At 41.1% G+C, this 27,730-nt stretch overlaps 1 protein-coding gene across 1 annotated transcript in view; it reads left to right on the top strand.

The window, feature by feature from the left end:
- Nucleotides 1–11,179: 11,179 nt before the first annotated feature.
- Nsrp1 (nuclear speckle splicing regulatory protein 1) overlaps nt 11,180–27,730 on the top strand; it is a 34,315-nt gene continuing 17,764 nt past the window's right edge. Inside the window, 2 exon segments of the mRNA XM_028866799.2 lie at nt 11,180–11,271; nt 12,481–12,574. Coding sequence (XP_028722632.1) covers nt 11,252–11,271; nt 12,481–12,574 — 114 coding nt within the window. The 5' untranslated portion in view covers nt 11,180–11,251.

Genomic DNA, 27,730 nt, shown 5'->3' with positions numbered 1-27,730 from the left:
TCAGAATAAATGTGAATACAGATGTTGGTGTAGGCAGCCAGAAAGAAGAGTGTCAGAGAGGTTGTTTTTTATTTGTTTGTTTTTGTTTTTTTGTTTTGGTTTGGTTTTTTTTTTTTTTTTTTTTTTCGAGACAGGTTTCTCTGTCTTTGTGCCTTTCTGGAATCACTTGTATCAGCTGCTCGAACTCACAGAGATCGGCCTGGCTCTGCTTCCTGAGTCTTGGGATTAAAGGCGTGCACCACCACCGCCCGGCTCAAAGAAGCAGCCGCCCAACGTGGGGCTGGAACCCACGACCCTGGAATTAAGAGTCCCATGCTCTACGACTGAGCTAGCCGGGCAGATGGCTGTTTTTATTGTGGTTGTGGGAATCCCATTTACTATGGTTTAGTGTAATAGATTTCTTATATTTTCACTTTTCTTCTTTGTATTTGGTTTTATTTTACGTGTATGAGTGTTTGCATGAATGAATATCTGCATATCATGTGCATGTAGTGCTGGAGAAAGCCAGAAGAGGGTGTCATATCTTTCTGGGACTAGAATCACAGCCACACATGAGAGGCCGTGAGTGTGCTAAGAGTTGAACTCTTCCCCTGGATGAGCAGCCAGTGTTCTCAACTACTCAGATCTCTTTCCAACTCCCACATTTTATTTTATCATTTAAAAAAAAAAATTGAGACAGTGTCTCTCTATGTAAGCATGACTGGCCTAGAACTTGCTTTGTAGAACAGGATGGCCTCAAATTCATAGAGACAGGCCTGCCTCTGCCTCTAGAGTGCTGGGATTAAAGACTTGGCCACCATCCCCAGCTTTATAAATTTTGAGATAGGGTCACATGTAGTATAGGCTGGCCTAGAACTCATAAGGTAGCTGAAGATGACCTTGAACTCCTGAATCTTCTGTCTCTACTTTCTAAATGCTGAGGTTACAGGCACACATTTATCACCCTGCTTGGTTTTTGGGGTGTTGCTGGGGATTTAACCCAGTGTTTTGTGCATGCAAGGTGAGCACTCTACCAACTGGGCTACATTCCCAACCCTTTCCATGACACTTAATATGTTCGGAGCATGATTGCATACCAGCTCACTTAAGATTCTCCCAATAAAGTCGGTGATTCTTATACCATCACCACTTTATAAGTGAGGAAACAGGACTAAGGAATGAGTGAGCTGTCCATTTGCAAGGTGGGCAGTTCACTAATGAAACCCTGGAAAGGAAGAATCTCAGTTGGGTTTGCTAAAAGTATAAAAACAACAGATTTATCTCTTCATGGGGGAAAAGACACTTTAATTTGTATGCTTGTGTGTCTCTGTGTGTACAAGCTTACTGTGAGAGGATCGGGGTAGCTGCCAGTGGAGGCCAGAAGAACACATCAAATCTCTGGAGCTGGAGTTAAAGGCTATCATGAGCCACAGGAAATAAAAGACTGTGGATTCCTTCAAGGTTACTAGAGATCAGGTTTGATCAGGGGAGACCCCCTGAAAATCCTGGCTACAACATAAAGAAATAAACCAAGTGGCATATATTTTACCTGCTCAAACATAAAACAAAAAATCATCTTTGGCTGGCTTGTGTAAAACTTATAGTCCATACTAGTGTTAATGCAGATGTGTATGTTATCTTTGAAGGTTTGTGTGTTTTCAGAGCAATGGGACCAGACACCAATGAAAACGAGTGACCCAGGTGATCCAGCCTCTCAAAGTGCCTCTGTTGCAATTTCTGCGAGTTCTGAATCCAAAACAGCTTGCAGGCTGCTGGCTGAGATGGTCCAGCCTCACAGACTATTCTAACCAGGACTACAGATAATCCTTGCACTTTTCCATTGTGCCAAGACTAGACAACAAATGTTACAGCTAGTTTTCTTAGGACTTGACCATTATCTCAATTTTCTCAGGTTCCCTAAAGATACCTTCACCCACAGATAACAGGAAGCAGTCTTAGAGAACACAACACCCACATTCCCAAGAGATGAGGTGGGTAGTTTTTGGTCATTTGGTGGGTTATGGGTGTTTGTCATTGTTTAGTGAGGATATAGGAATATAGGATAAAAAGACAACTATTAACGTCAAATATTTTACATTGGTATGGATTTTTGTATATTGATACAAATTTAAGGTGATTTTTTGTTATACCATATGTATGTTTCTACTCTTGCTTAGGGCATCATACCCATGCAGCTCATTTTAAAGTGTAAAGATCTAGTTCATGAAAGCTATTATTATAAACCATTTAGGATAATTAAGAAATGCAGGTTAGTAGTTAGTCATCTATAATAATCAAACTTGTAGTCACATTAGGTATGTTTTTAAGGTTCAGAGATATATTTTAGATAGATAGATGATCTTCAAACACTTCGAAGACCTACAGAACACAGCATTTAATATGTTTAATAACCTGAGGCTTTTCATGACAATGAGACATATCTGCTCCTGGCAACACCAATTACCTCAGAGAAGATGATGAACATCGAAGAAACTCCATATAGAATTTGCTTTCGTTGTGGCAAAGTTAGCTACTGGTAAAGAAACTGCTCTTTCTTTATGCTGTACAAACTGGACAAGCAGGACACAAAGGAAAAAGACTGCCAAACTTTGCCAAAAACAAGACAGGACAGTCCTTCAAAATTCCTGCTTCATGGAAAAGTCTGCCAGACATTCTTGGCCCATAGGCTGAAGACTGAATGCCCCAATGTTGCAGAGGAACCTTGAGTGACTGTCCAGGCAGCCAGATGATTCTGTTGTTTTGGAAATGACTTACTGTGGTGATATTGTGTTCCCCAAAATATTGTGCACCCTAATAAACTTATCTGGGGTCAGAGAACAGAACAGCCACTAGATATAGAGGCAGAAAAAAGTGGTAGCATGTGCCTTTAATCCTAGCATTCCAGAGGCAGAGATCGACCTGGATCTCTGTGAGTTCAAAGCCACACTGGAAACAGCCAGGCATATTGACTCATGACTTTAATCCCAGGAAGTGAGCCTTTAATCCCAGGAAGTGATGGCAGGAAGCAGAAAGGTATATAAGGGTGAGGACCAGGAACTAGAGCCTGGTTAAGCTTTTAGGCTTTTGAGCAGCAGTTCAGCTGAGATTCATTCTGGATGAGGACTCAGAGGCTTCCAGTCTGAGGAAACAGCATCAGCTGAGGAATTGGCGAGGTGAGGAAGCTGTGGCTGGTTCTGTTTCTCTGATCTTCCAGAATTCACCCCAATACCTGGCTCCAGGTTTGTTCTTATTAATAAGACCATTTAAGATTCATGCTACAACTTAAACTGCACTTTCTGTTTACTCAGGTAATATTATATCTTTCTGGGGTTGTTGATGGAGTTGAAGACTAGATAGTTATACTTCTTGAGTTATGATAGAAGGTTAATGAGTATAAAACTTTGGACTAACCAAGATGGATTAATAATGAAGTATTTTCTTTGAATTTGCCAAGTGCAGATGGACTGGATATTGTGAATGTAATTCTTGCTTGATAAGTGTTCTTACTGTGTACAGTTTTACTAAGACTTACCAGACTTAGACTAATGTCTGGTCCCATTGCTCTGAAAACACACAAACCTTCAAAGATAACATACACATCTGCATTAACACCAGCATGGTCTATATGTTTTACACAAGCCAGCCAAAGATGATTTTTTGTTTTATGTTTGAGCAGGTAAAATATATGCCACTTGGTTTATTTCTTTATGTTGTAGCCAGGATTTTCAGGGGGTCTCCTCTGATCAAACCTGATCTCTAATAACCTTGGAGGAATCCACAGTCTTTCATTTCCTATGGAAACAATTGGATTTTGGGTTTCAGTTTTAAATTATTATAACATATTTATTTAGTTGTTTCTATTGTGGGTATGTCACGGTACACACATGGAAATCAGAGGACAACTTGCTGGGTCAGCTGGCAGCAAGTGTCCTGAGCTGCTGGTGCTTAAATGGATTTTTTAAAATTATTTATTTAATTATTTTAATTTTGTGTATATGTGTATCTGTGTATGGGTATGGGCATGTGAATGCTAATGCCTGCAGAGATTGGAGGTGTTGGCTTCTCCTTTACCTGGAGTTACCAGTGGTTGTCAGCCATCTGACATGGGTTCTGGGGACCAAACCCAGGTTCTCTGGAAGAGCAGCCAGTGCTCTTAATCACTGAGACATCTCTCCAGCCCCATCTTAATTGGGTTTCCTAGTTGGCTCTTCATAGCACACAGCAAAACAACATGGTATAGTAGATGATCCAGACTACTTTTTTGATTTTATGATAATAGCGTGTCCAGAAACAGTGTGAAGTGTCAAGATACTGATAAGGGACCCTGAAAAAGGCTCCAGGGGCTGGGGATGTAGCTCAGAGGTAGTGTGCTTGCTTAGCAAGTGTAAGGCTCTGATGCTTAAGTTCAAAAACACCTATTGACTTTTCAACAATTTCATTGAACTATACCTCAGACGGTGTCCACTTCATCTAAAGCATACAGTTCAACAGTTTTTAGCAGGTTCACAGAAATGTGCTGCCACTGTAGCAATTTTAGGACATTTTTGCCACCCCAATAAGAATCCCCATACCCACCATCAGTTCCGCCTCACTTTCCACACACACACTCTTTTTATTATTTGTTTTGTTTTTATTTTTGTTTTCTTGAGCCAGGGTCTCACTATGTATCTCTGGTTGTCCTGGAACCCACCATGTAGCCCAGGCTGGCCTTGAACTCACATTGATCTGCCTGCCTCTGCCTCCCACATGCTGGGATGAGAGGTGTGTGTCACCACACCCAGCATTTCCTCCAATTCTTACCTTCGGTAGCCACCAGTCTACTTTCTTTATTATTTTTTAACTTTTTTCTTTTTTCTAGGTATGATCTTACTATGTGGCCCTAGATGGCCTGGAACTCACTATTTAGACCAGGTTAGCCTTGAACTCACAAAGATCTGCCATCCTCTACCTCCTAAGTGCTGGGATTAAAGGCATATACCACCACATATAGCCCCCAATCTACTTTCTTTATGAATTTGCTTGTCTGGCAAATATAAGAGGAATCATACAAAATTATGATCTTTTGTGACTGGCCTCTTATTCCCTACGTTGTCTAAATATAATAAAGCAACCAGTTTTCCTGAATTTCTATAAACACCCCTAACCTATCCTTGGCTCTATAGCAACTTTGAAGCCAACGTAGGTGTTGTACAGGACTATCCTTGGGGCCTCCGTCTTTATCAGATCAGCCATGTTTTCTTGCAAAGGTCATCATGGTGAGCTTGTTGACATTCCCTCAAAGTAGCCACAGGGAGGGATGCCACTCCCATCTGAGTATCTAGCCACCCCTACCAATCAGTTGTTTGTAATTCTGCCCTAATTCTGGCTTTCAGTAGGAGCTGGAGTATATCGTGTAGACAGGAAAGGTCTAGGGGAGGAAACTCCAACTGTGCAGCCATGGGAGCATCACCATCTTGTGCTGGGTGCAGACTTCCAGTGTGGCTGCTTTAAGGTCATCTACGCTCCTGCCTATGGGTATGAGCATACCTTCACACCAATGCTATGTAAGGAAGTCGAATAAACTCACTGGTTTCCGAGGGTGACCTTTGGTGGAATGGTACCTGTTTGTCATTGGAACCTTAGGAGAAAGGGGTAGGTGTTTACATCTCTCCCAGGGAAGGAATTTTAGCAGCATTGGGATATGTGAGGCCCTGAATAAATAAAACTTTCAACTGACAAGGTCAATTAATTGAATATAGTAAGGTCTGTTTTCTTTTTCCTGATGCAGTTCAGAAACTATCTCATACTCAAGTTAATATTAATTACTATTTTACCTCCTATCTATTGCCTAAGCTTAGACTGTCCTCACAAACCTCACTGAGGAGGCCTCTTTGGGTGATGGAATTTTGTTTCATGTGATTCTGACTCTCTAGCCACTGCCGTTTGAATTAAGGGTCACCACCCACTAAAATGAAGCCAACCTGTGAAATAGACTTACATAAAATGTATGTAGCTGGGGGTGGGGCTGCAGCCCTGTCATCCTAGCACCAAGGAGCCTAAATCAGGAGGACCTGAGTTCTAGACCAGCCTGGGCTATATAAAGAGACGATTCCCCTTTCCTCCATTCCCCTTCCCAAAGGTACCTAAATCATATACAAATAAAATTGAGACACAGCAACTGGGACATTTCTTTAAAAGATATTAAGTGTTTAGAAAGGCAAAAAAAAAGTGATAGTGAGCATTAAAAGAGTTGATGTGTACTGCTTTTGGGAAACTACAATACTGTGGAACCATCTTTTTGTACAGTGTGAAGATGTGTTGCTCTCATTGGTTTAATAAAGAGCTAAATGGTCAGTAGTTAGGCAGGAAGAGGTTAGGCAGGACTTGCAGACAGGGAGAGAGCTCTCTGAGAGGAAGAATGGCAGTCACCAGCCAGACGCAGAAGAAGCAGGACGTGCACAAGGTGAAGTAACAAGCCATGAGTCACAGGGCAGCAAGTAAATTAATAAAAATGGGTTAATTTAAGTTCTAAGAGCTAGTTAGAAACAAGCCTGAGTGTTGGTTGAATTTTAATCCTTGCTCTTTGGGGGCCCGCTACCCAGCTCCCAAATAAATATACACATGAAGTATTACTCTTTCTTATGAATGCCTGGCCTTGACTTGTTTCTTGCCAGCTTTTCTTAAATTATCCCATCTATCTTTTGCCTCTGGGCCTTTATCTTTATCCTATATACTTTTCTTTACTTCTTACTCTGTGGCTTGCTGTGTAGCTAGATGGCTGGCCCCTTGAGTCTTCCTCCTTATCTTACTCCTAGATCTCCTATTCCCAGTCTTTTCCTTCTATTTATTCTCCTTGCCTGCCAGCCCCACCATCCTTTCTCCTGCCTTGCTATTGGCCGTTCAGCTCTTTATTAGACCAATCAGGTGTTTTAGACAGGCAAAGTAACACAGCTTCACAGAATTGAACAAGTGCAACATAAAATAATGCAACACATCTTTCCATCATTAAAACAAATGTTTCACAGCATAAACAAATGCAACACATCTTAATATAATATTCTATAGCACCTAAGCTATCAGCCAATCATTTATAATTAACAATAAGTCTCTGTGTGGTTATTTGGGAGCTGGCTGCTGGAACAGAAGAGTCCCCTACACTACAAGCCAGCAAAAGTTGTATGTACAGACAAGGAAGGTAAGCCTGAGAAGCTGGGAGCAGAGGCCCCAAGTAGTGACAGTGCCATTAGTAACATCCACATCAAAAGATGACACAGATAATCCTCCAGTTTGGGTGCTACTGTTCCCACAGCTGTCTTATTCTCAATTCCACGTGACTATTTTCTCAAGTCTTACTCCAGGAAGACCAAGAGAGTGGAGATCGTTATACATTCAGGAGAATGGTGGTGATAAGCTATCTTTTCCTGGATTAGTTCACTTCTGCCTCTGTTGCATTTCCAGTTAAAGATCCCAGATTTGGGTTCTAACATCTCTGTGGCTTCTCTGTGTTCTTGAGTCTCTGTAGCAATTTCCACTGTTACTGCAGAGTACCAACTGAGCAAAGAACCCTCTCCACCCTTGTGCCTGAGAAGCCAAAACTAGTTCATGAAAACCAAGGACTTTATATTACAGTGCTCCAAAGGCAATGGACATTAAAGAAGACACCAGTTTAGAAGCTCTTATCATCTGGGATCCTAGGCTCCCCACTTGGCAATCTTCTGTAACCAAGTCCCTATTCAATCTTTTCAGCAAGAGATAGACAGCCTTGACAGGGTGCTTTAGTTTTTTGCTCTTGACTCTTTTATTTTGTTTTAAGCAAAGTAACACAGACTATTTGTTGACTCATCCTGTTATACAAGGCCCGCCAAGATCAGAAAGTTCTCAGCCCCACCTCACCACTATTTTCTTTATTTCAGAGTGAGCTTCCCATTCTTTTAGCCTTGGGAGTTGGCAAACAGCACAGCAGCCAAGCCTAGGCCAGTGTCCATTATGGTAAACTACACTTTGGAAGCCCAGCACGGTAGCACACAATGTAATCCCCAAATTAGGAGGCTCAGGCAGGAAAACTATACATTCTAGGCCAACCCTGACTACGCAGAAGAGACTCTGTTTCTCTAAAAGGTCTAGTTGGAACTTCAGCCCTGTTGTCTATGGCTACCTTCACATCATGAGGGCAGAGCTGAATGTTTCAGGATATTTGATTGCACTGTGAAACTCCAAGACTGTTAATAAAATTAACCTTGGATCAGGAGGCGGAGCCAGAGACTAGCTGACAAGAATTAGCCATAGAGAGTGCAGAGGATGCAGGGAGAAAGATAGACACAGGAAGGAGGAAAGAGGGACTGAGAGATTTGAGGTCTGTTTTGGTCTGGGATGTGTGGAGAGACATGAGACATGCTTGCTGGGTCTCTGGTTAAAAAAGAAAAAAAGAAAAGAAAAAAGTGGGGGGAGGTCAGCTGGTCACTCCTCAACCACTTCTTTGATCTATCTTTCACCCCAATCTCTGACTCCCGAGTCCTTATTGGTAATAGAGCAACTTAGATTAAAAACAACAGCTGAATGTCTTCCAGAGGCCACATGCAGTAAGTCCTTAACAGGTTTACTCTCTGACTGCAGGGCAGTTTGTCAATCTGCACGTCAGTTATAATTTTGATATTTACCTCTATATTGCCATATAACATGGGTGTGTGGATACATTCTTTATACTCCCAATTTAGGCAATATCCATTAACCTCCCAATATGTCATACAAAAAACATAGCTTCTTCCCAAGGCTTTAAGTGTGTGTGTACATTTGTACATAAATACCTCCCATCAATTCTTCCATCAATATGATGTCATTATTTAAGTTAGACTAGATGGATATTCATATACATTACCATGATTACATCTGTCATATAGAATATGCAATTATTTTTCATTCTTGTACATCTTTTCAATTTTTCTAGTTTATGTAAAAAGAAAACTAGACTAGCTAGATCATACAAAGATTTCAGAGCAAGGACTGTTAGGAGAAATGGGGTTATTTTACAACAAAAATGGGGTCTACTAAGAATATCTGATATCCTTAAAATATGTATACTTTGCCGGGTGGTTATGATGCACGCCTTTAATCCCAGCACTTGGGAGGCAGAGCCAGCCTGGTCTACAGTAGTGTGGCTAATACAAATGAAGGCTGTGAAAGAACCCAGCAGGTGCCATAACAGGCTGCTCAGTCTTGTCTCAGAGATCAGGCCTCAATTTCAGTTTCCTGAGACTGAGCAAGCAGTTTCTGGGAGGGCTGTGAGCAAAAGACATAGTCCTTGCAGTAGCTCCCTTTCTGCACGTACTCTGACTGCTAAAAGTTCAGCCAGACGTTTACTGTCTGGGGCCCCTCACCAACTTAGAGTTATGTGCATGACGTGCTAGGCCAGCCAGCCCCCATGGCAGCTCAAGGACAAAGCCTGGGACTTGTGCCGGACAGCCCCCAAAGTGATAATTGTAACCACCAACCAGAAAATTCAAAGGTTACATACCCTCACCCAATTAAAAGAGAACAGAGATAAAAATGAACCAATCCGAGTTGCACCCGTGCAAACCCCCCTAACCCCCCTGAAGGGCTTGTGGTTTTTGCCTTTAAATAGCCAGCCACACAAAGAAAGAGCAACTCCTCCCTGCCTCACTGTATTGGGTGTAGGAATGAGTCCCCTGTCTAGACTTGTATCTGCAGAATAAACCTTGCTGTTGCATTCTGGACATCCAAGGTCTTTGGTTGTCTCTTTGGGGGGTCACAATCTGGGCATAACAGGTTGGACCATAAATTCAATTACAAGATCTTCTCTAATAACCCACAACAAGGCAAAATAGTGCTTGGGAGTGGGTGGTGAACAAAGAACATGTGAGAAAAATGGGAAACAAGTAGTAGGTGTGTTTATAATCACTTTAATGAAAATAGTTTAAACATTCAAATTAAAATGAGGTTATCAGACAGTACGCACAAAAAGAAAGACTTGCCTATATGTTATCAGCAAGAAATCCAACTAAACATATCACAAATAGGTTAAAAGTAAAAAGATTTTATAAAAAGGCATATTATGCCTTTCAAAACAAAGCCAGTTATACCAAAACAGACAGAGGAATGACTAGAGGGTCATTTTCTTCTCTTTTGCAGTGTTGGGAGTTCAAACCCAGGGCTTTTAGTATGCTTGGTAAGTGTCCTCCCTTTGAAACATAAGCCTAGACCTCAGGGTCACTTCCTAATGCTACCATCCCACATGTTCATAAAACTTCCAAATACATGAGAGAGAAAAAAAAAAAGAACGGAGAAACAATTGTACAGACGTAACAGCCTTTTTGTAATTGGTCTCTTAAACTGTTCTACAACTAGTTTAGAATGGTGTATGCACAGATGAAATGTGGCCAGGGATTTTTGTTTGTTTTTCGGAGACAAGGTTTCTCTGTGTAGCTTTGCGCCTTTCCTGGAACTCGCTTTGTAGAACCAGGCTGGCCTCGAACTCACAGAGATCCGCCTGCCCTCTGCCTCCCGAGTGCTGGGATTAAAGGCGTGCACCACCACCGTCCGGCTGTTTTTAATGAGGTGGCAAACCTGAGAAGGATTACCATCCCTCAGGAGGCTGAGGCAAGAGGCTATTCTGGACTACACACCATGACGGTCTCAAATATGCAAAAACGTATCAGATATGACACTGTTCCCTATGCCTAGTGGCACCACCAACCATAATGTTAAAATAATTTCAGTTCTCGGCTAGGGCCAGCAACTCCAGCATTCCGAAAGCTGAGGCAGGAGGATCTTGAGTTCTAGGGAAGTGGGGGTCATACAGCAAGACCCTGTTCGAAGAAAATAATCAGTTCTCATTGGTGCACTACTGCTTTTCGTTCTCTAATTACCCGGAACTAGCTACAGTGAACAGGTCAGAAGGAAAACAAATCCCCCGGTCTGTGATTAGCCGTTTGGAAACTCATTAAAATTCAGATTGCAGGCCCCGCCCCCGCCCGCTCCGGATTGAGCAGGTGCGCGCGGTTGGATTTGTGATTCTAATGCTATTTCCGGTGAGGCGGCTCTTCCCAGGATCGCCCTCCACGGGCCAACTCTGTCGTCCCCTCCTAGCGTCGACTTCAAGACCACTAGTCCCAGGCGAAACAAAACACGGCGGTAGGACACGGCCACCCACTTGGTGCAAACACCTCCAGGACCAGATCCCACCGCGAGGCGAGTTCCGGCCACCGGAAGTGTGCGTGCCCGCGTCAGCGTCAACGTCACATCCGCGTCGGCCACGTCCAGCGGAGACGGGAACAAGATGGCGGTCCCGGGCAGGCAGTGAGTGATGGGGGAGTTAGGGTCAGGCTGGGGAGTGAGAAGCCAGGGAGGCCGAGGCTTTATTTAGGCTGAGGCGTCAGAGGTCGCCGGAAGTGCAGGGCCGCCGCCGCCAGGGCTAGAGGCGGGAGAAGGCGAGGAGTCCCGAGCAACATAGGTTCCCCACCCCCGCCCCGTACATTTTTCCAGGATGCAAGCCCGAAGTTTGAGAAACTTGTGAGGAAATAAAGGAAGTTAGGCTGAGGGGCAGAGAGCGAGACTTTTCTATTTTCCAAAAGCTCGGTCTGAGGCCCCTCAGTCTTGCTTCCTACCCCGCGCTTGAGTTTCTCCCGGTTGGATGCGCTCAGGGGCACTGAGAAGAGAAACTCCTGGGTTCCTTAGAGGGCCCGGTTCTCCTTGGCAGAAGCTCAAGGCCTGCTTCCCGCCCTCCCTTCTGGTGTTAGGAGTGTGGTGCTGAGAAGCCACAGAAAAGGGTAGGCATATAGGAAACTGGGGTGTACGCTGCCGGGAAAGACACAAATACTGTACCTGTGCCTGGAGCTTTTTTTACCTTGGGTGTGTAAGCCTTCCGAGGCCACGTCCTGTGGCCTCTGCATTTTAAAAGCCAAAAACCTCGGGAAACCATCTGAGTTGAATCTGATGATGATTCTCAGAGGGGCTAAGACAAAGCAAGTGAGCTCCGTTGACGGTGATGGGAACTTGCCCCGTGGTGACGTGCTCGCAGACAAAAGCGGTTGGGCCTGATAAGCGAATGGGAATTTGCCCGGATGTCTGCTTGGGTTTCACAGTAAATTCTTTAAAAAGTTTAAGTGGTTTTCATTATCAAGAGCTTATGAACTGTGTAAGTACACAGTAGTGGGAAAAATCAGAGGACAGTTTAGAACATTTTTGACTTTTAGCAAATTTGAAAAGAGCATGACACGTGTGCCTGTTGAAGATAACTGTATTACATGAAGATTACATTCCTGTATTCTTCATTTATTTCTCTTAGTAAAAATAATGTTGAGATTGGCCCAGGTAGACAAACAATAATTATAAAATCATGACACATTAGAATTTTGATATCATTGCAAAGCAGCAAGTGCGTTATGTGGTCATAGGTTGTATGATATGTTTTGATTTGGGAAATTCATCTGGAAAAAGTAGTGGATGCGTTATGTTTTAACATTTAAAGATAATGGCATGATTTCTATTCCAAAAAAACCCATGCAGGTATGGGCTTCTTTTGCCAAAGAAAACACAGCCGTTGCACCGAGTTTTGCAAAAACCGTCAGTATTTGGGAATGATTCTGATGATGATGAAGAGGTAAGGAAACCTATGTGTTAACTCCTGCATTAGTAGAACATTGTTTAAACTGCTTGTGGATCTGTGTCTTTACCCATGTTATTTGTTAGTAGAGTGGTTTTGGAGTATTAGTTATAGACCCTTTAAAAGGACTGTCTAAAGAGAGTGCTGCTGTTTTCTGTATGACTTAGGATGCCCTGCCCCACCCCCACCCATGAACCGAGTTACTTTTGCATAGTTTTGTAAACTCTTTCCAGACACTAATAGCGAGGCTACAAATTTGTTGCCATGTTTCTAGGAATGAGCTAGGATACCTACCAGCTTCCTAAAAGTTTTTCTTAGTTTCTAATGTGTTAACTGATCTAGGATGATAATTTCTTTATGACATGGTTTTTATAGTTATTTCTTCAATTTCTTTGTGCGGAAATGTTTTTTTTGTAGTTATTCCTTCAATGTCTGTTAAATGCAATTGTTTTGTTGTAATTGAGCTATTGAATACAGTTAGTTTTGATAAAACTGTAGTATCTAATATGAACATTTTCTGTTTTAGCAGCCAAAGTAGTGGTTTCCTATGAAACCTAGTTGTTTTTTTGGGTTTTTTTTTTTCTTTTTCCAGAAACAACCCCCAGGTGTGTGCTTATCTTAACATTAAAGTTATATATGTTTCTTAAAGACTCTAGGATCAGATTAATCTGTCACCTCTCTTGCTTTGGCAGAAAAATAGCTTCTCTTTCAGATTTTTCTAATTATATATTAGCACAGGTAGTTTGTATTCTTTGTTGTTTTTTGAAAAAAATTGATTGTATTTGGTTTTTAAAGATTAAGGTTAAATTTACACAAAAAACTTGCAGATTTTATTAGCACAGTTTGTTTTGTGTGTTTGATTTGAAGCAAAAGTTCCATATGTAACAGAGGCTGGCCTGGAACTCAGTCTGTAGCCCACCCAGACTGACGGAAAACTCTCCATCCTCTTGCCCTGACCTCCTTCTAAGTCCTAGGAGTCAGGCATGTGCTGCCATGCCTGTGTCAAGAGTTGATTAGTTCTAAGCTGTAGCCAGTGGTAACTTTATAACAATTGGATGTTATAATTAGATGCTCACTAACGTACATTGATTCAGCTTATGAGTTTTACGTTATGATAATGGAAAAGCAGCACACAGTCAGTAAAAGCAACTTGGAATTTTGGTCTTCCTGAACTAGCCAGACAGTACTCTCTTGCACACTGGGCAGTTAGTAGGCTAAAGATAACAGCCATGGGATCACGAGGGTGAATAACCCATCTACAGTATAATACATTGCTAAGCTGTTATGTTGGGAGGCTAAGATGGTGGTGGTACTTTGTTTTTGTTTTGAGATAGGGTCTCACTATATAGCCTGGCTGGCCTGGAACTTAATGTGTAGACCATGCTGGCTTTGGACTCACAAAGCTCTACCTATCTCGGCCTCTGCCTCTGCTTCCTGAATGCTAGGAATTAAAGGCATATATTACAATGTCCAGCAATATTAAATGTGTTTTTTACTTAGGATACCTAGGCTTTTCAGGATTTAACCTTGTAGTAAATGGAAGGCTCATCTGCATAGTGTTGCTTTCAGCCAGCTTAGAGTTTAGTGATGGTGACACATGTAAACACTAGAGCAGACTGAAATTTGGAAAGAAAATTAAGTTACTAAGGATTCCTGTGTACCTACTATACTTTGATATTCATGATTACCCCATGATATATGTATTATTTTCATCTTACAGGTGAAGGTGAAATTCAGATAGGTTAAGAAATTTTTCCATTACTAGTCCATAGAGCTAATAAGTAAATGGCAAGATTAAGAATTGAACCCAGGAGACAGCTAGATGGTTCAGTCCATAAAGACGTCTGGTGCCAGGCTGACAGCCTGAGCTGTTTCCAGGACCCACATGATGGAGGGAGATGACCGACTCTCAGTTTGTCCTCTGACCTCCTCCACTTCTGTGTCATGGCACCCATTGTGCACACACACACACACACACAAGTAAATAAATGCAGTGATAAGATTTGAACACAGGTCTGTCAGAGTCTCAAACCTACATTGTCCCCATCTTTCTTTCTTACTTACGTTATTTTAATAATAGAGCTCTAAAATGTTAGTGTATATAGAGGACAAAAGTCACTCATTTTGCTAAAGGAACACCAGACAGGACTAGGCATTTAAACAGATTTCAAAGCTGGTTTAGATTTGAGTAAAAAAGGTAGAGATCATTTCAGTTGAGAGAGAACAAAGAAAATAAATTATAAGGCATTTTTGTGGAATAATGTGTTTAGATAAGAAAATGTAAAAAAAAAAAAAAAATTGTTGCAATCAGGTTTTAACAGATTGAGGCCAGATTGTGGAATCTCTTGCACTGTTTGTGTGAAATGTCAACTTTACATTTGTAAGTAGTTTTTGAGTACTATGTTTAGTTGACATAGTGATGCATCCCATTTTTATCTTGCGTTTATATTGAGCAGGTAGCTCTTGAATTGTGAAGCATGAAAGGGAGACAGTTTGAGGTGGGAGAGTCAAGAGTTTGAGGCCAGCCTGGGCTATAGGTGTAAGACGACCTTGTCTCAAAGAAGTGGGAGTGGGGAGGAGAGGAGAGCTTGGAGTTGAGAAGCTTGTTATAAGTCTTACTTGGTCGTTCAGATAGGAGACGAAGAGCTAAGCTGTGGTTCCCAGGTTCGTGGAAAGTGAAAGGAGCAAGCAGACTTTCAGCAGAAGCAGGCAGCTGCCTGGGATATGTGGGAGGTACGTGGTGGCTGAGTATTGCTTTAAGAATTTATGTTTATTTTGTATATGTGTGGGCACGTGTGTCATGCCACACACATGGAAGTCAGAGGACAACTCAGTGTCCCCCATCATTCAGGTTCCTCGAATGGAATGTCAGTTGTCAGGCTTGGCCCAGGCACCTTCACTGCTGAGCTGTTTTGCCAGCCCTGCTCTGAGATGGCTCTTGCAGGTCGCTGGGGTTAGCACGGGATGCAGGGGGAGAGAGTTGACATACAGTGTGTGGAGTTTTGTGTGCTGGAAAAGTAGATGCAATGATAGATTTATTCATTGGAATTGTTAAAGTTTCTTTCATAATTATTTATTTTGTTTGTGTATGTAAGTGGGCACACTCTTGCTGTAGCAGATGGATGCCAATCATGGGACAACTTGTAGGGCATTTGATCTCCTGCTGTGCCCAGAGATAAAATTCAGGTAGTCAGGTATGGTGGCAAGCACCTTAACCCTCTGACCCATCTCCACATGCCCACCTCTCCTTAAAAAAAAAAAAAAAAAAGGTTGAGCGTGAGCATTCCTATGCCAGATGCACATGTGCAAGCAGAGGACAACTTTCAAGAGTTAGGTCTCTCTCCAGTTTGTGGAGGTGACCTCTGGCTAGTTCTCCTGTCTCTTTCTCATCTGCCCAGAGGAGCACCAGGATTACAGATGCACAGCACCGCATCCCAGGGATCGGCTTAGGTTGTCAGGCTGTGTGCAAGCACTTTACCTGACAAGCCGTCACGTTGACCCAGTTTTCTGCCTTTAGGAAAATACTGAGATACAATCTACATGCCATATACTTCTCTACCCCCAGCTGAGGACCAAACCCAGAGCCTTGGGCTTGCTAAGCAAGCCTCTGTGGGCACTGAGCTAAATCCCTAACCCCTTCTGTTTCAATTTTTAAATTACATTTATTTATTTATTTATTTATTTATTTATTTATTTATTTAATGTATGTATGTATGTATGTATGTCTGTATGATTGTGTGCACCATGGTGCTTGTGTGGAGATCAGAGGGCAACTTGTAGGAAAGAGTCTTACCTCCCACATGTATATCCTGGGTTATGAGGTTCAGTAGCCCCAGCCTACTTCACCGTTTTACGTTGTATGGCTCATTTTTTCTAGGAGTCGTACAGCCATCACTGTGTGATTTTATAGCAGTTTCATCACCCAGCAGGAAACCTGTACCCATTGTAGTTGCTCTCCAAACCCTGGCAGCCTTCCCCTTTGTTTCTGTGAATTCTTCTATGCTGACATTTCTTGTGAATGGAATTCAGGGGTGACACAGTGGTTTCTTAGACTTAGTGTAAATTGTCTTAAAGTTATAATGCATCACTGTTTCACATCCCTTTACATTTGTTTCTTTGATCTTAAAATATTTTTATTCTTGACTATGCTGTGAATGGAACTCAGGACCTCACACATGGTTACATTTTTTTTTTTTAATTAACTTTAATTTGAATGTGTGAGTGTGTGTGTGTGTGTGTGTGTGTGTGTGTGTGTTGCATGCTTGTGAATATTGGGACTTGCACGCTTGTGCACACACATGCAGATGCCAAACGAGATGTCAGGTGTTTCCTCTATCGTTCTCCACTTCTGGCCTTGAGACAGATCTCTCACTGAACTGGAAGCTTGCCATTTGGGCTAGGCTAGCCAGCGAGTGAGCTCCCAAGATCCACCCTTCCCAATTCTGGGGTTAATCTCATTTTTATATGGATGCTGGATCCAGACTCAGTTCCTCATGCTTGTACAGCAGGAATCTTACCAGCTGAGCCATCCACCCAGCCCTACTCTTCATTATTGAATAGTGATTCTTCGTACATTTTATTTAGATATCAGTTGGTAGGCATGAGTTTCTGGCTATTATAATTAGTACTGTTATGAACACCTGTATGTATATTGGTTTTCGTATGGGCATGTGTTTGCACTTATGTTGGATATAATCTTAGAAATGGAATTGCTAGCCAGTTTATATAATTATATATTAACATTTGTGGAATTATTAGAGTGGCAGCACCATTTTGCTTTCCCATCAGTGTTCTGTAATAGTTACAACACTCCCCTACCCCCACCTCCTTTTTTTTTTTTTTTTTTTTTAGATTAAAGGTGTATACCACCTCACTTAGTTTTCTTTTTTAACAAAGCTTTCTAGTGTCACCTTATTGTGCTTTTGATTTGCATCTTCCTGATGGCCAGTGATGTTAGAAAAATGTCTATTCATATCATTACCTTTTTTTTTTTTTTTTTTTGTTTTTTTGAGACAGGGTTTCACTGTGTAGCTTTGCGCCTTTCCTGGATGTCACTCTGTAGACCAGGCTGGCCTCGAACTCACAGAGATCTGCCTTCCTCTGCCTCCTGAGTGCTGGGATTAAAGGCGTGCGCCACCACCGCCCGGCTATTACCTATTTTTAATACTAGGTTGTCACTTATGAGTTGTAAGAGTTCTTTGTTCTACAACTGCTTGCATAGATATATGATTTGTAAAACTATTTTTTTCTTTTTTTTTTTTTGTTTTTGTTTGTGTTGTTTTCTCTATGTAACAGCTCTGGCTGTCCTGGATCTCGCTCTGTAGGCAGGCTAGCCTGGAACACATAGATCCATTGCTTCTGCCTCCTTCCGAGTGCTGGGATCAAAGTTGTGCGCCCCCATCTCACCCCCACCCCCAGCTGTAAATAGTTTTTCCTTCATGGGCTGTCCTCACTTTCTTGTTCCTGTGCTCTGAAGGGTGAGAATTGTTTCCAGGACAGCATTTCTTTTCTTCTGTTGCTAGTGCTCTGGTGCCATTATCAAAAAAACGTTACCTATCGAAGGCCGCAGTTCTGTAGTTTTATCTCTTAAATGCAAGTCTTCGGTCAATTTTGTGTTAGTTTTGTTTGTGGTCTGAAGTAGAGATTGAATTTCATTCTTTGGCATGTAGCTGTGCAGTTCTTCCAACACCATTTGTTGAAAAAAGACTAGGAAATTGTCTGGCATTCCTGTGGCTTGGTTTTGTTTGTTTGTTTGTTTTCGAGACAGGGTTTCTCTGTGTAGTTTTGGTGCCTGTCCTGGATCTCACTCTGTAGACCAGGCTGGCCTGGAACTCACAGAGATCCGCCTGGCTTTGCCTCCCAAGTTCTGAGATTAAAAGTTTGCACCACCACTGCCCGGCCTGCGGCTTGTTTTAAAACACAAGTCATTCTTTAAAATAATTTACTATGGAGTCTACAGAAAGCTTGGGTAGTTTATCATTCCTTTTTACATTAAATTATCCTGGCATGCTTTATAAAGAAAAGCAACATGAAACTTTAGTGGTGCTATTGTTCTTTCTTTTCTGTTGTAAAACGAGGGTTGGTGGCATCGAACCAGGGTACCCCAGAGTCAAATGATATTCCTGGACCATTTTGCTCTAGCTTTCTTCCCCCTTCCCTTCCATAAGGGAACTTTGGTCATGTGAGTTACAGAAGACTTAAGCAGCCAAATGGGAAATGGTGAGGTGACCAGAGAGCAGCAGCACTAGGAAGAAGCCAAGTAGTGAGAAATGGAGGCATATGATGGGTCTTGGATTACCTGGTGGGAACTGGGATTATCTAGATCCTAGAAGAATCTGAAACCAGTGTAGAGATTGCATTTTAGGTAGGGAGAAAGACAGACTAACCCTGGCATCTTCTTACCCTTGGTCTTCCATTGGTGGAACCTCCCCCACAGCAGTTGACAAGGGAATTACAGACTAATTCTTAATGAACAGGGTGTAAAACTGCTCCTCACCGTAGTCTACTTGCCTATTAAAACATCTATCTGCTCCATTCCAATTTATCTTTGTACTGAGAAGTAGATTGCTTAAATATTCGTGAAGTCTAAATAATGTTAAAACCTCTTTTTTCATAACCAGCTGTTTAAACAGCCATCACATTCTCCAGAATACTCGTATACATATAAACAGACTTTATGGACCCCTCCTTAGAAGAGCACTAGATCCGGCTGTGGAAAAGCTACTGCAAAGCAGAGCTCTTGCTTTTCAGTTTCTCTTCTTTTCTTTCTTTCTTTTGTTTTTTGAGACAGGGTTTCTCTGTGTAGCTTTGTGCCTTTCCTGGAACTCACTCTGTAGCCCAGGCTGGCCTTGAACTCACAGAGATCCGCCTGCCTCTGCCTCTTGAGTGCTGGGATCAAAGGTGTGCGCGCCACCGCCGCCTGGCTTGTTTGTTTTCTTGACAGCTCATCAGAAACAAAGATCCTAAATTTTAGATCATACTTTATCTCCAGCACTCCAGCAGAGGGAGCACTAGCACATGAATTCTGTGGTATTGAAGTGCTTATATTCAGAATTAGTGTTGTTTATCTCTGTGTGTGTGTGTGTGTGTGTGTGTGTGTGGCGCGTGGGTGGTGCGGGGGGCGCGCGCAGATCTGTGAAAGGCACCTATGTGGAGGTCAGAGGACAAGCTGAGGTGTGGGTCTTGTTTGCCCCCTTCTTAGGGCAAGCCCTTTGTTGTTGTTCACTGTCACATGGTCCAGGCCAGCTGGCCCTCCAGCTCCCAGGAGTTCTGTTTCTGCTGCCCACCTTGCCATAAGAGACTGGAGTTACAGGTGAGGCTGCTGCAGCCATCTTTGAAAGGATCCTGGGATTTGAACTCTGTCCTTAGTGCTTGCACTACAATCCCTTTATCTACTGAGTCATTCCCTGGTCCCAGGGTTAATTTCCCATAGGAAAGTGGTGTCCTAGTACTGGTATTCATGTGTTCTTGTTTTTCTGTTCGTTTGTTTGTTTGTTTTAAGTATCTGAACTAATTAGGAGTATTTACTGGTTTGTTGGAGAAGATAGCAAAGGCAATGAGAGGTTCTTGCCCTAAATAAGAAAGCATGTTCTGATGTTCTGTCCAGTCATCTGAGGGGTTTTTTGATCATACCAATGTGTTGATTGCGATTTTTCCCAGTGTATCCTCTCTTCCAGTCCTTTGGTTACCACCCTTTTATGCCTATCTTTTTGATTATTTTAATAGCTTTTTAAATAGTTTCCTAACTGCTTTCTTTTTGTATTCATTTTAAATGCTGTTGTCAGTCAGTCTGATGTTTGCAAAGCACAGTTCTAATCATTTTATTACTTCTCACTTCTTGAATCTGATTGAATTAAATGCTTTGGCATTCAAATGCCTGTTAGCATTTTCACCTAACTTTGTTTCCATGGAAAGTACACCGCCATGATGATAGTTCTTACACCTCTGTTTTTCTTCATAATGAAAGTTTTCTGCAGACGTCTCTACATGTCCATACTATAGCCACCCTTCAGAATTGAGAGCAAAAGCTACTTTCTTATGAGATACTCTTTGATTTTTCCCATCACACACACCTGCATGTGGGTGGAGGCCAGAAGCTGTCAAATGCCCTCTTCTGTACTAGCCATTTATTTCTTGAGACAGGGTCTCTGCCTGAACCTCAGCTAGACTAGAAACCAGCAACACTCAGCAATCCTTATCCACATCCCTCAGAACTCTGTGTGTGTGTGTGTGTGTGTGTGTGTGTGTGTGTGTGTGTGTGTGTGTGTGTGTGTGTATCTAAGATAATGTGTATGTATATATATCTAAGATAATGAACTTTAGCTTTCTGGTTTAACTTAACATTAGTTAACATTCAAAGTTTTGTTTTGATCCTAAAACAACAATTTTCAGCTGTATGTAGCTAAATTACACTGTAAAACTGGATCTCGTATGTACATTTTTGCTTAGAAATAACATTTAATTGGTAAGATTGAAAGGAAAATTCACTGAGCTCAGTAAAATAAGCAAGCACTTACCATGGATAAACATCTAAAATGAAGTTTCATGTTTAATCTGTCTTCTAACATATGATTTTATTCTGTTAGCCACGAATTATGTTGTGACACATGATGTATTTGTTGTCTTGGGGACTTCTGAAAAGAACCATACAGGCCAGGTATGGTGATACCGCTTGCAATTCTGCTTGCAGTACTCAGGAAGCTGAGGCAGGAGGATCACAAGTTCAAAGTCTGCTATGTCAGAAACAGAAGAGGGCTGGCAGGAGGAGGGAGACAGGGAAGTCATGCAGACCAGGAAGGAGGCAGCAAGTGATAGGTGTTGCCAGATCCAGTCACTGTTTACACAATAGAGTTGTACTAGTGGGCTGCAGAGATGTCTCAGTCGTCAATAAAGCTAGCTCTGCAGTCATGAGGACCAGAGTTCGGATCTGTGTGTGTGTGTGTGTGTCTCACATATAACATCACTCAGAAGCCATAGTGTAGTCTTTACTCGTTCAGCATTTTCACCAAGATGTGAAGCACTGAATAACTAAGAGAAACACTAAAACCCGGTGTAAACTGGAGGAGGAATAGAAAAATAAGAATAGATTTTACAAATAATTAAGACTACAGATACTTAATTGTACTAGATGTAAGAACTGTAGCCAAGAATAGTGGCATAAGCCTGTATCCAGCACTAGGGAAAGTGAAGGTAGAAGGATCAGTAGTTCAAAGCCACCCCTGGCTAAACAACAAAATTAAAGACCAGCCTGGGCTATATGAGATGTTGTATAACAGTGAGCTGATGGGGTGGGGTGGGGTGTAACTTGGTGAGCTGTATGAGATGTCTAACAGTGAGCTGATGGAGACTGGGGGTGTAACTTGGTGGGCTGTATGAGATGTCTAACAGTGAGCTGATGGAGACTTGGGGTGTAACTTGGTGGTAGAATACTTGCTTAGCTGTGCAATTGGTCAGAAGACGAAAACTAGATTTCTAAAATTCGTAAATTAACAAAAACCTGCATTTCTGATTTCTAATGAAAAACTAATTTCATTTTGGTTTGAAGCCTGTTCAGGTAGTCAATGATACGACAAAGTAAAAATTTGAATCTAGCTGAGCATTATGATAGAGTCAAATTAATATTGTAACTGGCTTTTTATCATTTATAATAAGGTAATTTCATATTACTCTGCATGTAGTTTTGTATAGTTCAGATAAATGACAGCTTTTATAGTGAGAAAGCATGTTATTTATGAAAATACCAGGAAATTTGGATTATTGTAATGACAGCTAATAGTGTTTTATTTTCGTATATACTACTAAATCCCTAGTAAATACATGATGCTGAATGTATTTAAGTAGCAACATAGACAGTGAGGTGTTTAAAGTAATTCTGAAATTTTGCTAACAACATCTCTGTTGTTCAGCATTGAGAAGAAAGCATAAGAAAAAGAGAGATTTTTAAAAAGGACAAGACGACAAGAGAATCCTAGCTATACGAAGTGGCTGAGAGGGCAAATATTGAAGATGGATGAACTAGGAATTTCTTTTCCTAAGAAGAAAGGGCTATTAATCTTAAATTTTATAGATAAATAAAATTACTTTGTGAGTCTTGTTTGTATCTGTGTGCTTTTGACGAAATTGACTCATGTTGGGCAAATTTTTAAATTGTTTTTTCCTTCTGAAATTAGTACACAATGTAGTGTTTGTTTTTTCAACTCCAGAGTTTCCACTCTCCCTCCCTTTTTCTCCTTCTTCCTTTCTTCTCTGCTGCCCTCCCTCCCTCCTTCCTTCTAGTCATTTCTATGTCTGATTTTGGAGATACTTTGGTCTGTCTGATGAGACACTGTGCTCGTACTTTAGTTCTTTAGAAATGGGTTCTTTCAGGTCTTCAGGCATATCTTGTTCATTACATGTGTCCTTTGTTTTTGCCTGAAAACTGGAGATTAAAGTCATATAATGTAGCAGCAACAATGAGTCTCAATTTGTTTGCTTTTTTAAAAAATTTACTTATTTTTATTTCATGTGCATTGGTGTTTCCCCAGCATGTATATCTGTGTGAGGGTATCAGATTCCCTGAAACTGGAGTTAGGTGTGAGCTGCCATGTGGGTGCTGAGAACTGAACCAGGTCCTCTGAAAGAGCAACCAGAGCTCTTAACCACTGAGCCATGTCTCCCCAGCCCCATGCTTTTTAAAAATGTGTAATTGTTATTATACATTTTTAGTGTTGCTGATAATTAGACCCAGAGCCTTGCATGTGCAAAGCATATACTACTCCTGAGCTACATCCCTGGCCATTTTGTGTAATAATTTTTCTGAACTAATTCTATAAGATTTATCTTTTTTGTGTTGCCATTGAAGTCAGTTAAATTAGTTGACAGCTAATGATTTGATAAGAGATTTACTTAAGCATTTGGAACAAGTTAAGTGTCCCAGACTTTATGACAAAGTGGGTTATGTTCATGTTGTATCATGCCTGCATTACCTCAGGCCTACAGTTAACAGCTCTGCCCTAGTCTTTACTCTTGTATAGCTTCAAGGGCAGTTGCAAAATCCTTAGGACCCTGGGGGAGGGGGTGTCTTTACTGATGTTATGCCTCAGTTGTATATTTATATGGTCTTCAAGATCCACTGGAGAGTATTGGAACTTTGTTTCTATTTTCATTTAAAAATAGAAATCACACACACACACACACACACACACACACACACACACACACACGAAAGGAAGCCAGATGGTGGTGGAGAGTATTGGAACTTTGTTTCTATTTTCATTTAAAAATAAAAATCACACACACACACACACACACACACACACACACACACACGAAAGGAAGCCAGATGGTGGTAGCACACACCTTTAATCAGGAGGCAGAGGCTGGTGGGTCTCTGTGAGTTCCAAGACAGCCTATATATATATATAATATATAATATACATATATATTAAGGTTTAGATTAAGCTTTGTTAGCTGTTTTCTTTTTTCTAGTATCTATACTGTTATGGATTACATTGATAAATTTTCCTAAAGTGAGACCACTCCTTTAAATAGTAACATAAACCCCACTTGGTCTTGGTATATATGTACACTTGTTTTTAAATTGCAAAATGTAACATAAAATGCATCTTTTACAATTTTTAAAATTTATTAGGGGCTGGAGAGATGGCTCAGCGGTTAAGAGCACTGGCTGTTCTTCCCCAGGTCCTGAGTTCAATTCCCAACCACCACATGGTAGCTCACGACCAACTATAATGAGATCTGGTGCCCACTTCTGGCCTGCAAGTATACATGCAGGCAGAACATCATATACAGAATAAATAAATAAATCCGAGTGGCAGTGGCATATGCTTTTAATCCCAGCGCTTCGGAGGCAGACCCAGGTGGATCTCTGTGAGTTCAAGGCCAGCCTGGTCTACAGAGGGAGATCCAGGACAGGTACCAAAACTACACAGAGAAACCCTGTCTCGAAAAACCAATAAATAAATTTTAAAAATACATATTTTATTTTCTGTGCATGTATGTCTATGTACTGATCCCCTGGAATTAAAGTTGTAGATGGTTTTAAGCCACCATGTGGGTGCTGGAAATTGAACCTGGATTCTCTGGAATTCTCAGTGCTCTTAACCATTAAGCCATCTCTCTATCCCCTACTGTTTTTGTTTTTTTTGTAGCAGGATTTCATGTTAGTTCAGGTTGGCCTTACACTAACTGTGTAGCCAAGAATGATTCTCCTGCCTCTACCTCCTGGGCACTTTGTTATCACACCTGACTTCTTTCTTTTAAATGATAGTCTTTTGGAGGGGTTACAGAATCTTGAGGAACATGCAATCCTCCTGCCTCTTCCTTCTGAGTGCAGGGATTAAAGTTATACAACCATACCCAGCCCTTATTAATTTTAATTTCTTTGAAGTATATTTAAACAATTTTAAATTTTATTTAGTGTGTGCATGTGTGCTGGGGTGCTCATGAGATCAGAGGACAGCTCTTAGGAGTTTGGTGCTCTCTACCTGGATTCTGGGAATTGAATTCAGTTTCCAGACTTGGCAGTGAGCACCTTTACCCACTAAGTCATCTTGTCACCTTGGAGATTTTAGTTCCTAACATGGTAAACCTGTCTATATAGGAAGAAGGTCTTTATATTCCCGACAATTTAAGGAGTGTAAAAAGGCCTTGAGAGGAATTGCATTCTGTTGGAGCAGTGGTTCTCAGCCTTCCTAATGCTGTGGTGATTCCCCAGTCATAAAACTCTTTTCATTGCTACTTCATAACTGTAATCTTGATACCATCATGAATCACAATGTAAATCCCTGTGTTTTCCAATGGTCTTAGGTGGCACCTGTGAAAGGGTTGTTGAACCATCAAAGAGTTCTCCAGTCACATGTTGAGAACCGCTGCTCTAAGGTGTCTAGGCCCAGCATTGGTGACCTTTTTACTTTAGCAGTTTGAACTTCTTGCTCTTGAAGACTGTTTTTGTTTTTTTTTTTTTCTTTTACTTGAAGTATTTCTTACCTCCATCCTATTCAGTCCTTCTCAAATTCATGTTAGATACATTTTGGTGTTCTACTATTGAGTTAGCCACTTGTCTGGGGCAGTGGCATGCTGCAAACTAGACAGAATTCCAGTTCCTCCTTTGTCCCCAAGCCAAGCATCTGGTCAGTCTGTGCTCCTGTATTATTTCCAACTAAAAGCAGAAATGAAGTCTGTTACTTGCCTTTCCCAAAGAAGGCAATATGTAAAAGTCCACTCCTCCATTGCTGCTTTTAATGTGAACCCCGATTAATGTTTCTTCCTTCAAAACCCCAGCCCTCGGAGCCACTCCCACCCAGTCACTGTGGGTGGTTTGATTCCTTCCTTGCCTTCTGTCTTTGCGTTTCAGGTATGGAGGGTAACTCTTACTTTCCAGCATGAGTGTGGATTTCTTGTGTCATTTCTAGGGATCAGGGAGAAGACGAGGCTGCAGGGCGGATTAATTTACAGTTTGTAGCAGAGTTTAAACAGGCTTTTCTAGCTTTGGTATTGTAGGTGATTGTTTCATGTCTCTTAGTCTCTGTTTTCACCGTGGTGCACAGCTGTAATCCAGCACTACAGAGGCCAAGGTAGGGGGAGCCCAGGATACACTATAAAACCTTGTCTCCAGAGCCTAACTCTGTGATACCGTCTATTTAAAGTGTTTTAAAGATAAAAATAGTTTATCTTGAGTGCCCAGCTTGGTGCCTGACACGTGGTAGAAGTGTAGTAAGTTGTGTGTGTTATACAGAAGGACCTTCTCTGTATGCAGTCATCACCATCATTAATCACTAGTTGTTTGAATGTTTCCTGGGCTGGCTCCATCCCTCTTTGTGTTTGATGGTAATATTTAGTAGCCTGTCTTTTTTGTGGCCGTTTAATGCAGTTTTAATTTCCAGTTTGGGCTGTAGCTATTAGCCAGGAGGCATTATGTTAAAAAATTTTCACAAATAAGTCACTAACATTCATAGTTACTTTTTGGAATTATTACTGTTTTATTAGGTAATTGCCTCTTTCTTGCTTATCCTATTTAACTGACAATTTTTAATTAGAAGCCAGTAAAAGTTTTACCTCTAAATTTGCAGAGTAAAATAACAAAATTAGTTTTTTTATTTGTCCAGAACTGTATACATCTTCATATACTATACTGACAGACTTTGATACTGCTTACTTCAGCTGTACCATAAAAATCATTTTTAAAGAGCTTTTCCTTTATTTTTATGACATGTCTTAGTGTTTATAGCAGACAGAAACTAATAATCCCACATCTCACTCTTGGACTTATCAGAAGCTCAAAATAAAATAGATCAGATCACTTTCTGAAACAAAATTACTTTATTAGTTTAGTAATAATTTGAGGTTATTTTAAAGATAAGAAGCAGCATTTGGGAGGAGATTCATTTCCTGCCTCCCGGCTTTATCTGCAAGAACTACATCTTTAGTGTCAAGAGACTGTGTATTTATAACAGAACTCTAATAAAGTCTGTCCTGGGCACACTGCACACCTGACTTGGTCATTGCTATTATCTATGGGGTCCTAAGCTATTTCTTGTCTTAAAAAGAGAAATACATTGCCAAGTGTATTTCATTAAAATTGGGCTCGCATAGGAAGGATAATAAGACCTTTGACTCTTCTTCTGAGTGTGCTAACTGTTGCAAACATGGTTTATATTGGTGCTTTTGAAAATAAGTTTGTATTTCTAACTGAAAAAAATACAGAATTTTTGTTTTATTGGTAAGTTAAAGTGGGTAGAGATACCATTCATTAAACTATAAATACTTATTTTTCTGTTACTAATTTTGGTTGATATAAACATGAGATATAGAAAATATGTTGAGGTTTTTTTTTTCCTTTAATCGGGATCTTACACTATATGTGTTAGAGAACTGTACTGTTTTTATTATGAGCAATCCAAAACTGACCTTATACATTCCTTTTATGCTACTCACTTTTTGCTAATGCTTTTTATCTCAGAGATATTATCATACAAAGCAGGTAAAGTAGTGAGTTCAGATCTGCATCCTCATGACATTATCACATGCAATATGTAGAGACATCCGTCTGTGGTTTCTGGAACTATATTGCTTCAACAAGGCAAGAGCCATTCACAAGCAGCAGACTTCTGAGTAGTCACCAACAACTGTCATTTCAAGGCACACTGAGTCACT

Source organism: Peromyscus leucopus, chromosome 8b (assembly GCF_004664715.2).
Source record: "Peromyscus leucopus breed LL Stock chromosome 8b, UCI_PerLeu_2.1, whole genome shotgun sequence".
In the NCBI taxonomy this organism is placed as follows: Eukaryota; Metazoa; Chordata; class Mammalia; order Rodentia; family Cricetidae; genus Peromyscus; species Peromyscus leucopus.
The sequence above is the reverse complement of the archived record's forward strand: the minus strand, read 5'-3'. Positions and strand labels throughout refer to the sequence as shown.